Raw genomic sequence first — 18,107 nt, 5'->3', positions numbered from 1 at the left:
AAAAGTACAGCTAACACAAAAGGGAGAAAACGTTGTCATAAAATCATTTATTCTAGCCCTACCTAAAATAATATCTTGTGACGTGACTTTTGAAAATTTCCTCTTGTTTTAATTTCAATTAAGTCAGTTTCTGTGGTGTTTATTGTTTCAATACTTTTTGTTGCATTAACACTTTTTACATTATTACATCTATTATATCTACATTATTATATCTAGGTAGGTTACGTCCATATCGATCGCTACTGGTCTTTATAAAATCTTAATTTTTTATTATAGTCTATTGTGTAATGTGTGTTGTTTTCTGACGTCGATAGATTGACGTTAACTGTCAATACATACTTATGTAGTTGTACGCATAGAAGGAGCAATGTTTTAGGAATGTAAATGCAGTTTGGTATTTAATGAATAATATTTTATTGTAGAATGTAAAAATATACGTTTTTACAAATCTGTGAACAACTCCATATTTACTAGGAAAGTTTATCTCTGATTTGACTTCTGGGAGTTCATTCTTTTTTACATCATTATATGTGTTTTTACTTGCAGGAGATAAAGACAGGCGTCTCGTGTTTCTCTTGGAGAGTCTCCCTGCTGTTGTCCATCCTGTTATCCTGTTACGTCTCTGCCAACATCGAGTCTTGGGCAGCATTCTTTACTCCTCGTGGAGGAGAGCTTCTTCTCGGTCCAGTGTGGGCTCCAGAGAGAATCGAAGTCGGGCCAGTTCAGCAGGAACAGAGGAAGGGTTGCGCGCTAGACGGAAAGTCAACTTGACTATTGACTGTTCCTCGACTTCCCTTTCCCCTTCTAGACTGGACGTCGCAAGAAGGGAGTCAGTCCAAAGTAATCTGACTGGCCCCAGGCTACTGAAGAGAGAGCCGATTTGTATGATGCTGACAAATCACGGAGACACCGACAGAGATAATCCAATTCCGTCTCCAGCTCAACGTAAGCGTAGTTTTCACTTTTCAAGTCTGAAGAGAAAGAGGTCCAAGGTTCAAGCTCAGTCAGCGAGCTGTTCTGCTTCCCAGTCGGACACTCATGACACGAGCGAGGCCGATATTATGGCTTTTCAGCGGGAACTACAAAATCTTCCGAACTTTGATCTTGAGGTACGATTGATAAAAGGGTCCATTCTAACACTGACAACCTGCTAAAATGTGTATCTCGATTTCTCCAGTACTAGTAATTTACTTCAACACAAAATAATATTTTGTTGTCTTCAGTTATTTATAATATATAATGATGAAAATTATTGAATCTTACCGTAGTTAAACAAATGCTTAAAACATGCAGTAGAATAAATCCAATAAAGCCCACAAATTATGAAGCTAGCTCTGTAAGGACACTGTCAGTTAAAAAATTCGTCATTTTGGTTTTAAGAAAACAACAACAGTAAAAAACTATGTCACTTAATTTTAATAACATGATATATTAATCATATATGCGCAACAAGGGGAATACCGATGAAACTATTCAAAACTAACTTTTTTCTTTGAATTAATCTTTAAAGAACTGAAAAATTAACGTCAAACATTTTGTGTCCATATTTTAAGCAGCTGTCTCCACCTACTTCTCGTGAAAAACTAACGTCTGAAGTTATCAGTCCGCGACCTAGGTCGTGCTCTGTACCACGTGTGACACTCCACCTCCCAAGTTATGATGCTCATGGCCCATTAATCCGAAGTGCAACAATGGAGGGCACGTACTCCTCAGGATATGATAACGTATCTGGTAATTTTCTAACTCTCAAACAATGTGAAATACAAAACCGTAACCATAGCTTATTTTTAGCAACAGATTGTAGCTCTCAGCCTCTCAATGAGTTTCAGAAGTAAACAGCTAACCATTATTTATATTGTTAACAGAGAACAACTTTGTAACTTTCATTCAATGTGAAAAGTAAAACTAGGATAGAGGTCAGTATTGTTTGAAGTACGTACTAGGTTAGATATCATTTTTGTTTGAAGTACGAACTAGGTCAAAGATCATTGTTGTTTGAAGTACGTACTAGGATAGATATCGTTGTTGTTTGAAATACGTAGTATATCAGAGATCATTATTGTTTGAGTACATACTAGATTAGACATCACTGTTGTTTTAAGTAGTATTAGGTTAGAGATCATTATTGTTTGAAGTACGTACTAGGTTAGATATCATTGTTGTTTAAAGTTGCGCTAGGTTAGATATAATTATTGTCTGAAGTACGTACTCGGTTAGATATCATTGTTGTTTAATGTAGTACTAGATTTGATACCATTATTGTCTGAAATACATACTCGGTTAGGTATCATTATTGTTTAAAGTAGTACTAGGTTATATATCGTTGTTGCTTGAAGTACGAACTAAATTAGATATTGTTGTTGTTTGAAATACGTATTAGGTAAGAGATCATTATTTTTTGAAGTACGTACTAGATTAAAGATCATTGTTGTTTGAAGAAATACTAGGTTAGATGTCGTTGTTGTTTGAAATACGTAGTACGTTAGAGATCATTCTTGTTTGGAGTACATACAAGATTAGATATCATTGTTGTTTGAAGTAGTACTAGGTTAGATATCCTTATTCTTTGAAGTACGTACTAGGTTAGATATCATTGTTGTTTGAAGTAGTACTAGTTTAGAGATCATTATTGTTTGAGGTACGTACCAGATTCGAGACAAGTGTTGTTTGAATTACGTACTAGGTTAGAGATAATTATTTTTGAAGTACGTACTAGGTTAAAGATAATTGTTGTTTGAAGAAATACTAGGTTAGATGTCGTTATTGTTTGAAATACGTAGTACGTTAGAGATCATTCTTGTTTGGAGTACATACAAGATTAGATATCATTGTTGTTTGAAGTAGTACTAGTTTAGAGATCATTATTGTTTGAGGTACGTACCAGATTCGAGACAAGTGTTGTTTGAATTACGTACTAGGTTAGAGATAATTATTGTTTGAAGTACGTACCAGGTTCGAGATCAGTGTTGTTTAGGTATGTATTCGGTTAGATATAATTGAGGTTTAAAGTAGTACAAGATAAGATATCGATGTTATTTGTAGTACGTACTAGGTTAGACATTGTTGTTGTTTGAAATACGTACTAAGTTAGAGATCATTGTTGTTTGAATAATACCAGGTTAGATGTTATTGTTGTTTGAAGTTGTACTACGTTAGATATCATTGTTGTATAAAGTACGTACTAGGTTAGATATCATTTTTGTTTTAAGTAGTATTAGGTTAGAGATCATTGTTGTTTGAAGTACGTACTAGGTTAGAGATCATTCGTGTTTGAAGTACGTACTACGTTAGATATCATTGTTGTTTCAAGCAGTATTAGCTTAGATACCGTTGTTGTTTGAAATATGTAGTTGGTTTGAGATCATTATTGTTTGAAGTACGTACTCTGTTAGATATCATTGTTTTTTAATGTCGTACTAGACTAGATAACATTATTGTCTGATGTACGTACTCGGTTAGAAATGATTGTTGTTTAAAGTAGTACTAGATTAGATATTGTTGTTCTTTGAAGTACGTACTAGATTAGATAATGTTGTTGTCTGAAATACGAACTAGGTTGTAGATCATTATTGTTTGAACTGCGTACTAGGTTAGAGATCATTATTGTTTAAAGTGCGTACAAGGTTCGCGTCAGTGTTGTTTGAAGTGCGTACTGGGTTAGAAATTATTATTGTTTAAAGTTTGTACTAGGTTAGATATCATTATTGTTTGAATTACGTACTCAGTTAGATATCATTGATGATTAAAGTAGTGCCAGGTTAGATATCATAATTGTTTGAAGTACGAACTCGGATACATATCATTGTAGTTTAAAATAGTACTAGATTAGATATTGATGTTGTTTCTAGTACGTACTAGGTTAGACATTGTTGTTATTTGAAATACGTACAAGGTTAGAGATCATTATTGTTTAAAGTACGTACTAGGTTAGAGATCATGGTTGTTTGAAGTAGGTACTAGATTAGAGATCATTGTTGTTTGAGTAGTACTAGGTTAGATATCATTGTTGTTTTGAAGTACGTACTAGGTTAGAGATCATTATTGTTTGAAGTAGTACTCAGAATCATTGTTATATGCAAGAGTACTAGGTTAGAAATCGTTGTTGTTTGAAGTATGTACAGGGTTAGAGATCCTTACTGTTTGAGGTACGTACTAAGTTAGATATCATTTTTGTTTAAATTAGTACTAAGGTAGAGATGATTATTGTTTGAAGTACTACTCGGTTAGATATGATTGTTGTTTGAAGTAGTTTTAGGTTAGATATCATTGTTGTTTGAAGTACGTATTAGGTTAAATATTTTTGTTTTTTGAAATACGTAGTAAGTTAGAGATCATTATTGTTTGGAGTACATACTAGATTAGATATCATTGTTGTTCAGAAGTAGTAGTAGGTTAGATATCGTTGTTGTTTGAAATAGGTAGTAGGTTAGAGATCATTATTCTTTGAAGTACGTACTAGGTTAAATATTTTTGTTTTTTGAAATACGTAGTAGGTTAGAGATCATTATTGTTTGGAGTACATCTTGGTTCGAGATCATTATTGTTTGAAGTACGTACCAGATTTGAGATCATTGTTGTTTGAGTAGTACTAGGTTAGATATCATTATTGTTTGAACTTCGTATTCATATATCATTGTTATTTGAAGTAGTACTAAGTTAGAAATCGTTGTTGTTTGAAGTATGTATATGGATAGAAATCCTTATTCTTTGAAGTACGTACTAGGTTAGATATCATTGTTGTTTGAAGTAGTACTAGGATAGAGATGATTATTCTTTGAAGTACGTACTAGGTTAGAAATCATTATTGTTTTATGTACGTACTCCTTTAGATATATTTGTCGTTTAAAGCAGTACTAGGTTAGATATCATTGTTGTTCAAAGTACGTACTAAGTTTGATATTGTTGTTGTTTGATATACGTACTAGGTTATAGATCATTATTGTTTGAAGTACGTACTCAGATATCATTGTTATTTGAAGTAGTACTAAGTTATAAGTCGTTGTTGTTTGAAGTACGTACCAGATTCAATATAAGTGTGTTTTGAAGTACCTACTAAGCTAGAGATGATTATTGTTTGAGGTACTACTCGGTTAGATATCATTGTTGTTTAAAGTAGTTTTAGGTTAGATATCGTTGTTGCTTGAAGTACGTATTAGGTTAGACATTGTTGTTGTTTGAAATACGTTTTAGGATAGAGATGATTATTGTTTAAAGTACGTACTAGGTTAGATATCGTTTTTGCTTGAAATAGTAGTAGGTTAGAGATCATTATTGTTTGGAATACATACTTGGTTCGAGATCATTATTGTTTGAAGTACTTACTAGGTTAGAGATCACTATTGCCCTAAGTACGTACTCGGTTAGATATTGTTGTTGTTTGAAATACGTATTAGGTTAGAGATTATTGTTGTTTAAAGTTGTACTAGATTAGAGATCATTATTGTCTGAAGTACGTACTCGGTTAGATATCATTGTTGTTTAAAGAAGTACTAGATTAGATATCGTTGTTGTTTGAAGTACGTACTAGGTTGGATATCGTTATTGTTTGAGATACGTACTAGGTTAGAGATCATTGTTTTTAGTAGTACTAGGTTAGATATCCTTGTTGTTTGAAGTACGTACCAGCTTAGAAATTATTATTGCTTGAAGTAGTACTTGGTTCGATATCATTGTTGTTTAAAGTAGTATTAGGTTAGAAATCGTTGTTGTTTGAAGTACTACCAGATTGCATATCCTTTTGAAGTACTACTAGGTTAGAGATCATTGTTGTTCGAAGTACTACCAGATTGCATATCCTTTTGAAGTACTACTAGGCTAGAGATCATTGTTGTTCGAAGTACCTATTCGGTTACATTTCGTTGTTGTTTGAAGTACGTACTAGGTTAGATATTGTTGTTGTTTGAAATACGTGTTAGGTAAGATATTATTATTCTTTGAAGTACGTATTAGGTTAAGTATCGTTGTTGTTTGAAAGACGTAGGATGTTAGAAATCATTGTTGTTTGGAGTGCATAATAGATTAAATATCATTGTTGTTTGAAGTAGTACTAGTTTAGAGATCATTATTGTTTGAAGTACGTACCATATTCGAGAAAAGTGTTGTTTCAAGTACGTACTAGGTTAGAGATCATTGTCGTTTAAAGTAGTACTACGTTAGATATCGTTGTTGCTTGAAGTACGTTTTAGGTTAAATATTTTTGTTGTTTGAAATAGGTATTAGGTTAGAGATGGTTATTGTTTATAGTACGTACTAGGTTGGAGATCATTGTTGTTTGAAGTACGTATTAGGTTAAATATCGTTGTTGTTTGAAATACGTAGTATCTTAGAAATCATTATTGTTTGGAGTACATACTAGATTAGATATCATTGTTGTTTGAAGTAGTACTAGGTTAGAGATCATTCTTGTGTGAGGTACATACTAGGTTAGAGATCATTGTTGTTTGAAGTTCGTACTAGGTTAGATATCATAATTATTTGAAGTACGTACCAGATTCGAGATAAGTGTTGTTTGAAGTACGTACTAGGTTAGAGGTCATTATTGTTTATTGTACGTACTCGGTTAGATATCACTGTCGTTTAAAGTAGTACTAGGTTAGAGATCATTATTGTTTTAAGTACGTACTCGGTTAGATATGATTGTTATTTGATATACGTATTAGGTTAGATATCATTGTTGTTTGAAGTATGTACAGGGTTAGAGATCATTATTGGTTGATGTACGTACTCTGTCAGATATCATTGTAGTTTAAAGTAGTACTAGGTTAGATATCGTTGTTGTTTGAAGTACTACTAGGTTACATATCATTTTGAGGTACGTACTAAGTAATAGGTCATTGTTGTTTTAAGTAGTACTAGGTTAGAGATTATTGTTATTCAAATTACTTACTCGGTTTTATTTCGTTGTTTTTTGAGGTACGTATTAGGTTAGAGATCATTATTGTTTGAAGTGCATACTAGGTTAAATATAATTCTTGTTTTAAGTAGTATTAGATTAGAGATCATTGTTGTTTGAAATACGTATTTCGTTAGAGATAATTATTGTTTGGAGTACATAATAGATTAGATATCATTGTTGTTTGATGTAGTACTAGGTTAGAGATCATTGTTGTGTGAAGTACGTATTAAGTTAGAGATCATTGTTGTTTGAAGTTGGTACTAGGTTAGATATCATTATTGTTTGAACTGCGTACTCAGTTAGATATTTTTATTCTTTGAGTACGTACTAGGTTAGATATCATTGTTGTTTGATGTAGTACTAGTTTAGAGATAATTATTTTTTGAAGTACGTACCAGATTCGAGATAAGTGTTGTTTGAAGTACGTACTCATTTAGATATTATTGTTGTTTAAAGTAGCTCTAGGTTTGATATCGTTGTTGCTTAAAGTACGTACTAGGTTAGATATAATTGTTGTTTTAACTAGTATTAGGTTAGAGATCATTGGTGTTTGAAGTACGTACTAGGTTATAGATCATTGTTGTTTAAAGTACCTTCTCGGTTACATTTCGTTGTTGTTTGAAGTACGTATTAGGTAAGAGATCATTATTTTTTAGAGTTCATACTAGATTAGATATCATTGTTGTTTGAAATAGTACTAGGTTAAATATCGTTGATGTTCAAATACGTAGTAGGTTAGAGACCATTATTGTTTGGAGTAAATTCTTGGTTAGAGATCATTATTGTCTGAAGTACGTACTCGGTTAGATATTATTGTTGTTTAAAGTAGTACAAGATTGGATATCGTTGTTCTTTGAAGTACGTAGTAGGTTAGATACTGCTGTTGTTTGAAATACGTACTAGGTTAGAGATCATCATTGTTGGAGTGCGTACTAGGTTAGATATCATTATTATTTAAGCTACGTATTTAGATATCATTATTGTTTGAAGTAATAATAGGTTAAATATCGTTGTTGTCTGAAGTATGTACAGGGTTGGAGATTCTTATTCTTTGAAGTATGTGCTAGGTTAGATATTATTGTTGTTTAAAATAGTACTAAGTTAAATATCGTTGTTGCTTGAAGTACGTACTAGGTTAGATATTGTTGTTGTTTGAAATACGTATAAAGTTAGAGATCATTATTGTTTAGAGTACATACTATATTAGATATCATTGTTGTTTTAAGTGGTGCTAGGATAGATATCGTTGTTGTTTGAAATACGTAGTAGGTTAGAGATCATTATTGTTTGAAGTACGTACCATGTTCAAGATCAGTGTTGTTTGAAGTACGTACTAGGTTAGAGATCATTATTGTTTGAAGTACGTACCATGTTCAAGATCAGTGTTGTTTGAAGTACGTACTAGGTTTGAAATAAATATTTTTGAGGTACGCATTTGGTTAGATATCATTGTTGTTTGAAGTACGTAATAGGTTAGAGATCTTTTTTGTTTGAAGAGGGTACTAGGTTAGACATCATTGTTGTTTGAAGTACGTATTAGAGACGTTTTCGTGTAAATATCCGACTACAGTGATTTATCAGTTAGGTTTTAAGTTGATATTACAGGTACATGTGTCGAAGATTAATATTCCTTTATAAGTAACATTATTGAAAATTTATGTGCTAAAACATAGTTAGAGAACTAATTTTGGTATTTTCAGGATCTGGTTCTCATGTGCAGTATGAGAACACCAGCTCCTCCGGAAGTATTCCTTTGACCCATTCTGCAGTTTTTCGCCTTTTACAAATGTGGGCTACACTCACAAAGCTAGACTTTTCTCATAATCCTGTGATGAGCAGAGAGCTACGAGATTTTTTAGCACGGTTATCGTATCTAGGAGAGTATTATAGGTGGTGGGCTGAAGAATTTCGTAAACTCGTTGATCTAAAGGTAAAACATACTGCTGGTTCTCAAAAATAATTTCTAGTGAATCTTTAAGGTAAACTTTGATTGGGTGACCATTTCACATTGTGCACGTGATTGGTTGAACATTCTACTTGAAGAAACAAGATTGGAAGAAGGTTAAAGGACTATTTTACAGCTTACTTTTTTGTTAAGTTCGATATGAGAAAAGTTTCATAACATATGTTTCATCTACTCTTGTAGATCTACGATACTAGTACAGATTATTATAGTATCATTTAACTTTTAGTTAGAAAATAATAAATATAGTAATTATTAGTGTTACTCCACCTTCATAATACAAATAAACTGTAATCTGTATTATCCAAGCCTTAAAGTACAGAAAAATTCATGAACATTTGCTTACAATTTCAGTACAGTTATTTAGTTCTGAAAATCGAGATACGTGCAACAATAAAGACAATTTCAGTACAATTATTTAGTTGTGAAAACCGAGATACGTGCAACAATAAAGACGATTTCAGTACAATAATTTAGTTGTGGAAACCGTGATACGTGCAACAATAAAGACGATTTCAGTACAATAATTTAGTTGTGAAAACCGAGATACGAGCAATAATAAAGACAATTTCAGTACAATAATTTAGTTCTGAAAACCGAGATACGTGGAACAATAAAGACGATTTCAGTACAATAATTTAGTTGTGAAAACCGAGATACGTGCAACAATAAAGACGATTTCAGTACAATAATTTAGTTGTGGAAACCGTGATACGTGCAACAATAAAGACGATTTCAGTACAATAATTTAGTTGTGAAAACCGAGATACGTGCAAGAATAAAGACGATTTCAGTTTTAATAATTTAGTTGTGAAAACCGTGATACGTGCAACAATAAAGACGATTTCAGTACAATAATTTAGTTGTGAAAACCGAGATACGTGCAAGAATAAAGACGATTTCAGTACAATAATTTAGTTCTGAAAAAACGAGATACGTGCAACAATAAAGACGATTTCAGTATAATAATTTAGTTGTGAAAACCGAGATATGTGCAACAATAAAGACGATTTCAGTTACAATAATTTAGTTCTGAAAAGGACGAGATACGTGCAACAATAAAGACGATTTCAGTATAATAATTTAGTTGCGAAAACCGAGATATGTGCAACAATAAAGACGATTTCAGTACAATAATTTAGTTGTGAAAACCGAGATACGTGCAACAATAAAGACGATTTCAGTACAATAATTTAGTTGTGAAAACCGAGATACGTGCAACAATAAAGACGATTTCAGTACAATAATTTAGTTGTGAAAACCCTGATACGTGCAAGAATAAAGACGATTTCAGTACAATAATTTAGTTCTGAAAAAACGAGATACGTGCAACAATAAAGACGATTTCAGTATAATAATTTAGTTGTGAAAACCGAGATATGTGCAACAATAAAGACGATTTCAGTATAATAATTTAGTTGTGAAAACCGAGATATGTGCAACAATAAAGACGATTTCAGTACAATAATTTAGTTGTGAAAACCGAGATACGTGCAATAATAAAGACGATTTCAGTTCAATAATTTAGTTGTGAAAACCGAGATACGTGCAAGAATAAAGACGATTTCAGTACAATAATTTAGTTGTGAAAACCGAGATACGTGCAAGAATAAAGACGATTTCAGTACAATAATTTAGTTGTGAAAACCCTGATACGTGCAACAATAAAGACGATTTCAGTATAATAATTTAGTTGTGAAAACCGAGATATGTGCAACAATAAAGACGATTTCAGTACAATAATTTAGTTGTGAAAACCGAGATACGAGCAATAATAAAGACAATTTCAGTACAATAATTTAGTTCTGAAAACCGAGATACGTGGAACAATAAAGACGATTTCAGTACAATAATTTAGTTGTGAAAACCGAGATACGTGCAACAATAAAGACGATTTCAGTACAATAATTTAGTTGTGGAAACCGTGATACGTGCAACAATAAAGACGATTTCAGTACAATAATTTAGTTGTGAAAACCGAGATACGTGCAAGAATAAAGACGATTTCAGTGCAATAATTTAGTTGTGAAAACCGTGATACGTGCAACAATAAAGACGATTTCAGTACAATAATTTAGTTGTGAAAACCGAGATACGTGCAAGAATAAAGACGATTTCAGTACAATAATTTATTTCTGAAAAACGAGATACGTGCAACAATAAAGACGATTTCAGTATAATAATTTAGTTGTGAAAACCGAGATATGTGCAACAATAAAGACGATTTCAGTACAATAATTTAGTTCTGAAAAACGAGATACGTGCAACAATAAAGACGATTTCAGTATAATAATTTAGTTGCGAAAACCGAGATATGTGCAACAATAAAGACGATTTCAGTACAATAATTTAGTTGTGAAAACCGAGATACGTGCAACAATAAAGACGATTTCAGTACAATAATTTAGTTGTGAAAACCGAGATACGTGCAACAATAAAGACGATTTCAGTACAATAATTTAGTTGTGAAAACCCTGATACGTGCAAGAATAAAGACGATTTCAGTACAATAATTTAGTTCTGAAAAACGAGATACGTGCAACAATAAAGACGATTTCAGTATAATAATTTAGTTGTGAAAACCGAGATATGTGCAACAATAAAGACGATTTCGGTATAATAATTTAGTTGTGAAAACCGAGATATGTGCAACAATAAAGACGATTTCAGTACAATAATTTAGTTGTGAAAACCGAGATACGTGCAATAATAAAGACGATTTCAGTTCAATAATTTAGTTGTGAAAACCGAGATACGTGCAAGAATAAAGACGATTTCAGTACAATAATTTAGTTGTGAAAACCGAGATACGTGCAAGAATAAAGACGATTTCAGTACAATAATTTAGTTGTGAAAACCCTGATACGTGCAACAATAAAGACGATTTCAGTATAATAATTTAGTTGTGAAAACCGAGATATGTGCAACAATAAAGACGATTTCAGTACAATAATTTAGTTGTGAAAACCGACATACGTGCAATAATAAAGACGATTTCAGTTCAATAATTTAGTTGTGAAAACCGAGATACGTGCAACAATAAAGACGATTTCAGTACAATAATTTAGTTCTGAAAAACGAGATACGTGCAACAATAAAGACGATTTCAGTACAATAATTTAGTTCTGAAAAACGAGATACGTGCAACAATAAAGACGATTTCAGTATAATAATTTAGTTGTGAAAACCGAGATATGTGCAACAATAAAGACGGTTTCAGTACAATAATTTAGTTGTGGAAACCGTGATAGGTGCAACAATAAAGACGGTTTCAGTACAATAATTTAGTTGTGGAAACCGTGATACGTGCAACAATAAAGACGATTTCAGTACAATAATTTAGTTGTGAAAACCGAGATACGAGCAATAATAAAGACAATTTCAGTACAATAATTTAGTTCTGAAAACCGAGATACGTGGAACAATAAAGACGATTTCAGTACAATAATTTAGTTGTGAAAACCGAGATACGTGCAACAATAAAGACGATTTCAGTGCAATAATTTAGTTGTGAAAACCGTGATACGTGCAACAATAAAGACGATTTCAGTACAATAATTTAGTTGTGAAAACCGAGATACGTGCAAGAATAAAGACGATTTCAGTACAATAATTTAGTTCTGAAAAACGAGATACGTGCAACAATAAAGACGATTTCAGTATAATAATTTAGTTGTGAAAACCGAGATATGTGCAACAATAAAGACGATTTCAGTACAATAATTTAGTTGTGAAAACCGACATACGTGCAATAATAAAGACGATTTCAGTTCAATAATTTAGTTGTGAAAACCGAGATACGTGCAAGAATAAAGACGATTTCAGTACAATAATTTAGTTGTGAAAACCGTGATAGGTGCAACAATAAAGACGGTTTCAGTACAATAATTTAGTTGTGAAAACCGAGATACGTGCAACAATAAAGACGATTTCAGTACAATAATTTAGTTGTGAAAACCGAGATACGTGCAAGAATAAAGACGATTTCAGTACAATAATTTAGTTCTGAAAAACGAGATACGTGCAACAATAAAGACGATTTCAGTATAATAATTTAGTTGTGAAAACCGAGATACATGCAATAATAAAGTCGATTTCAGTTCAATAATTTAGTTGTGAAAACCGAGATACGTGCAACAATAAAGACGATTTCAGTACAATAATTTAGTTGTGAAAACCGAGATACGTGCAACATTAAAGACGATTTCAGTACAATAATTTAGTTGTGAAAACCGAGATGCGTGCAAGAATAAAGACTATTTCAGTACAATAATTTAGTTCTGAAAACGAGATACGTGCAACAATAAAGACGATTTCAGTACAATAATTTAGTTGTGAAAACCGAGATGCGTGCAACAATAAAGACGATTTCAGTACAATAATTTAGTTGTGAAAACCGAGATGCGTGCAAGAATAAAGACTATTTCAGTACAATAATTTAGTTCTGAAAAACGAGATACGTGCAACAATAAAGACGATTTCAGTACAATAATTTAGTTGTGAAAACCGAGATGCGTGCAACAATAAAGACGATTTCAGTACAATAATTTAGTTCTGAAAAACGAGATACGTGCAACAATAAAGACGATTTCAGTACAATAATTTAGTTGTGAAAACCGAGATGCGTGCAACAATAAAGACGATTTCAGTACAATAATTTAGTTCTGAAAAACGAGATACGTGCAACAATAAAGTCGATTTCAGTACAATAATTTAGTTGTGAAAACCAAGATGCGTGCAACAATAAAGACGATTTCAGTACAATAATTTAGTTGTGAAAACCGAGATACGTGCAAGAATAAAGACGATTTCAGTACAATAATTTAGATTTGAAAACCCTGATACGTGCAAGAATAAAGACGATTTCAGTACAATAATTTAGTTCTGAAAAACGAGATACGTGCAACAATAAAGACGATTTCAGTACAATAATTTAGTTGTGAAAACCGAGATACGTGCAAGAATAAAGACGATTTCAGTACAATAATTTAGTTCTGAAAAACGAGATACGTGCAACAATAAAGACGATTTCAGTACAATAATTTAGTTGTGAAAACCGAGATACGTGCAAGAATAAAGACGATTTCAGTACAATAATTTAGTTCTGAAAAACGAGATATACGTGCAACAATAAAGACGATTTCAGTACAATAATTTAGTTGTGAAAACCGAGATGCGTGCAACAATAAAGACGATTTCAGTACAATAATTTAGTTCTGAAAACGAGATACGTGCAACAATAAAGACGATTTCAGTACAATAATTTAGTTGTGAAAACCGAGATGCGTGCAACAATAAAGACGATTTCAGTTACAATAATTTAGTTCTGAAAAACGAGATACGTGCAACAATAAAGTCGATTTCAGTTTAATAATTTAGTTGTGAAAACCAAGATGCGTGCAACAATAAAGACGATTTCAGTACAATAATTTAGTTGTGAAAACCGAGATACGTGCAAGAATAAAGACGATTTCAGTACAATAATTTAGATTTGAAAACCCTGATACGTGCAAGAATAAAGACGATTTCAGTACAATAATTTAGTTCTGAAAAACGAGATACGTGCAACAATAAAGACGATTTCAGTACAATAATTTAGTTGTGAAAACCGAGATACGTGCAAGAATAAAGACGATTTCAGTACAATAATTTAGTTCTGAAAAACGAGATACGTGCAACAATAAAGACGATTTCAGTACAATAATTTAGTTGTGAAAACCGAGATACGTGCAAGAATAAAGACGATTTCAGTACAATAATTTAGTTCTGAAAAACGAGATACGTGCAACAATAAAGACGATTTCAGTATAATAATTTAGTTGTGAAAACCGAGATATGTGCAACAATAAAGACGATTTCAGTTTAATAATTTAGTTGTGAAAACCGACATACGTGCAATAATAAAGACGATTTCAGTTCAATAATTTAGTTGTGAAAACCGAGATACGTGCAACAATAAAGACGATTTCAGTACAATAATATAGTTGTGAAAACCGAGATACGTGCAAGAATAAAGACGATTTCAGTACAATAATTTAGTTGTGAAAACCGAGATACGAGTAATAATAAAGACAGTTTCAGTACAATTGTTTAATTCTGAAATCTGAGATACATGCAAATACAAATAAAGACATTTTCTTCGTTCTTCCAGTCATCTTGATAAACATTTGAAATTAGTGATTTGCGAGAAGCTATAAAATAAGTACTAGAGTTGTTCTTATAAACTTATAAAATGTTTTCTTTAAAAATATTTATATAAGGAAGACTGGGAGCTCCGTATAATAAAGCGAACTTAATACAGAGATTGGAGAACCTGTTAAGAAATATGCCCGCCAAGCTGAAGCCTCAATATTTGGAAGACTCATTACATTTTATAACATTGTTAAGAATATCCTACTTATATTATTTTGAAAATAACTACATGAAAAAAAATATGAATAATGCAGTGTTGTATCTTCTGAAAATAAAACGTACATTCTGAAAACTCGGAAAAAATTATGTTAACAATTATATCTGATGGTGACCTGTAATTTTACACTCCGTGTCAAAAATTACGAATATTAAAACTGAAACTTATTTTCAAAAATCAAAATTAGAAATGATTTTTATTAAAGATTATTAAAAACAATGCGGGTAATGAGATATTGGACATTGAAAGGTTTATCTTCTTATCTGGATTATATGTAGCAAAAATAACTTGCAGCCATTTGTTCATATTCTCATCCTTTTTGTATTAACAGTAATAAATTTAATATTTATTTAAAGTATTTTAAAAATCTAGTTTAAGAAAAAATATTTTCATTTATTTTATTTTTAAACTTCCAGAATATGATTGGTGAAGTGCAACGCGTTAATATCTTTGGAAATTAATTTCAACTCTTAATGAAAAAAAAAAAGAATGCTTGGAACGTTTGAAGGAACTTCAGTTTGATTGGTGTGACAATAACGACAGAATTACGTCATTTTAAACGTAGATTTTTAAAATTTATGTCCACTTTAATGTTCATAATTTTTTGACATAGGAGTCGTATTACCTGGTACCATATCTAATAATGACTTGTTTTTTGTTTTTTTTTTTACAATAAAACATGTGATTTCACTAAATAACAACAAACGAGAAATGTGGTAAACAGAAATAATTAATTCCAATCAAATTGTTCATATTATTTAAATGGTATATCAAATAACTGATAAATAACTAATTTAACTTAACACTGTCGCAGACTCGAGTTATGAAAGATTCTAATGAGTTTTAACCGTTTTGATTGAAATGATTTCGATTCTGTAGTGTAACGTAGTTCCATCTGAAGGATGTTGAAATGATGATATTATATATTCGTTACAGGATGGTGATGATGAAAATGAAGAGGAAGATGACACATCGGTTATCAATGTTGAGTACCACAAGGTACCTATATTTATTTTGTTTAATATGTAAAAATTAGAGTAGCAAAAACCAAGTGTAGCTGAAGAATTGTTTTTAAGGCTTAGCTCGTGCGTCTCTAAGCAGGTTATATAACTTTTTGAATTTTCCACGCGACATCACACATATATCCGAGCGCATTGTTACTTAATGTAATATTATGATATCATATTTGTACATTCACTGAGCGATAGGAGCGGTTAATATTTAAGAACTATCAGTCAAAAGCAGGTAGAAACGCTCGTCGCCGCGAGCGGGATACCGTCAAGTAGCAACCGACTGCCTTTGCGAGCAAGACGGAAAGAGAATGGTTTTTGAACAACTGTACTTTTGTGAAGCCATATCTCGGCGTTCGATACCCGTGCTGAGCAGAGCACAGATAGTTCATCGTGTAGGTTTGTGCTTGACTACAAACAGAATAAAGTCTTTTTGTAAGAAAAGTAAATCAACTTACGTATAATATAATATTCAATCCTGAAAGTCTGTGAAGGGGACTTGTGTCTCTCACCGCGTAATTATCAAAAATACTATTACTTTTTCAAACATATAAAGGTTTATTTAAATTTTAGAATTTCTAAAAATTACTTCAGGGGTTTATTTCCCTGATTATTTTTTTAAAAGAAAAGTACACTATCATAATTTTTCAATAAACGTTTAGAGGTTTATTTAACTTTCAGGCTTACTTCATACGTCATAGTTCATAATCTACAGAGTCTCATTTCAGTGAAGGAATTATCGGAGGGACCTATTTTGAAATTTATTACAGTAAAACCTGTCAAAGGCGGAAAACATATTTTGATTAAATATTAATTTCTTGTTTAATTAATAATTTTTTTAAAAATATTACTAAATTCTCGGACATTTTGTCACAGTAAGTATTGGTTAAATATGTTCTGTTCTGTTTTCTGCCGTCGTTATTTTTGCAGTTAAATTAGATTCATGACTTGTAGAAATATATTTGTCTTTTAAGTGCAAAATTCCACTTTTTAAATAATTCTGACGAAAAAACAAATTCCTATCTTCCCTTATTTTAAAATTTAGGGAAAATTTACTTAATATCCTCATTTTTAAAAAAAGCTACTAAATACCCTCATTTTTTTAAAGTTGTTTGTTGTGACGATTCTAGTGAAATCCAAACTCTGATTGAGAAGACTGATGCAGATGATTCTGTGAACGCGGAAGGTTTTGTGAACGTTGACAAGTATGTTTCAACAGAAACTGATAAATTTGATAACGATTTTGTATATTTATGTGTGTCTTGAATGTCTATTTTTGTTCTTATTCTAATAAATATAGCGTAAACAGTATAATAACTTTATTCACAAAGGTCTTACTTCCCTTGAGTCAGGTAAGTATAACGTTCCTCTCAAAAATTATGTATAATTAAGGAAATACATGTTCACTGTCTAAGCCAGAAAACCTGCTTAAGCTGGAATTTTTACTACATTCCGTGCAATTTCGCCTTAGACAGGTTTTACTGTAGTAATTTCTAACTAACAAAAACACAACATAAGATGCTTATTTTATTACTGAAACTAAACTGGAAGTTGTTTTTTTATCTCATGGAGAGCTCCAGAACAACATTAGGTAATTACGTTTTAGTAAAAACCTTTCAGTAAAACATTAGGGCTTTAATTTTGTTTATGTAAGGACGTATCTGATACTGTACTCATTAGGTAATCAATCTGACTACCTGCATAATGTTTGTACGTATCTCATACTGTACTCATTAGGTAATCAATCTGACTACCTGCATAATGTTTGTACGTATCTCATACTGTACTCATTAGGTAATCAATGACTACCTGCGTAATGTTTGTACGTAT

General features: G+C 31.7%; 1 protein-coding gene across 1 annotated transcript in view; it reads left to right on the top strand.

The window, feature by feature from the left end:
* Window positions 1–17,588, top strand: part of LOC143255479 (uncharacterized) — a 221,087-nt gene extending 203,499 nt beyond the window's left edge. Inside the window, exons 12-16 of the mRNA XM_076511206.1 lie at window positions 547–1,109; window positions 1,557–1,731; window positions 8,596–8,825; window positions 16,204–16,266; window positions 17,408–17,588. Coding sequence (XP_076367321.1) covers window positions 547–1,109; window positions 1,557–1,731; window positions 8,596–8,825; window positions 16,204–16,266; window positions 17,408–17,410 — 1,034 coding nt within the window. The 3' untranslated portion in view covers window positions 17,411–17,588. The remainder of the gene's footprint in view (window positions 1–546; window positions 1,110–1,556; window positions 1,732–8,595; window positions 8,826–16,203; window positions 16,267–17,407) is intronic.
* The last annotated feature ends 519 nt before the right edge of the window (window positions 17,589–18,107 follow it).

The sequence above is a fragment of the Tachypleus tridentatus genome, chromosome 7 (genome assembly GCF_004210375.1).
Source record: "Tachypleus tridentatus isolate NWPU-2018 chromosome 7, ASM421037v1, whole genome shotgun sequence".
Classification (NCBI taxonomy): domain Eukaryota; kingdom Metazoa; phylum Arthropoda; class Merostomata; order Xiphosura; family Limulidae; genus Tachypleus; species Tachypleus tridentatus.
This window is presented reverse-complemented; position numbering and strand designations above follow the sequence as displayed.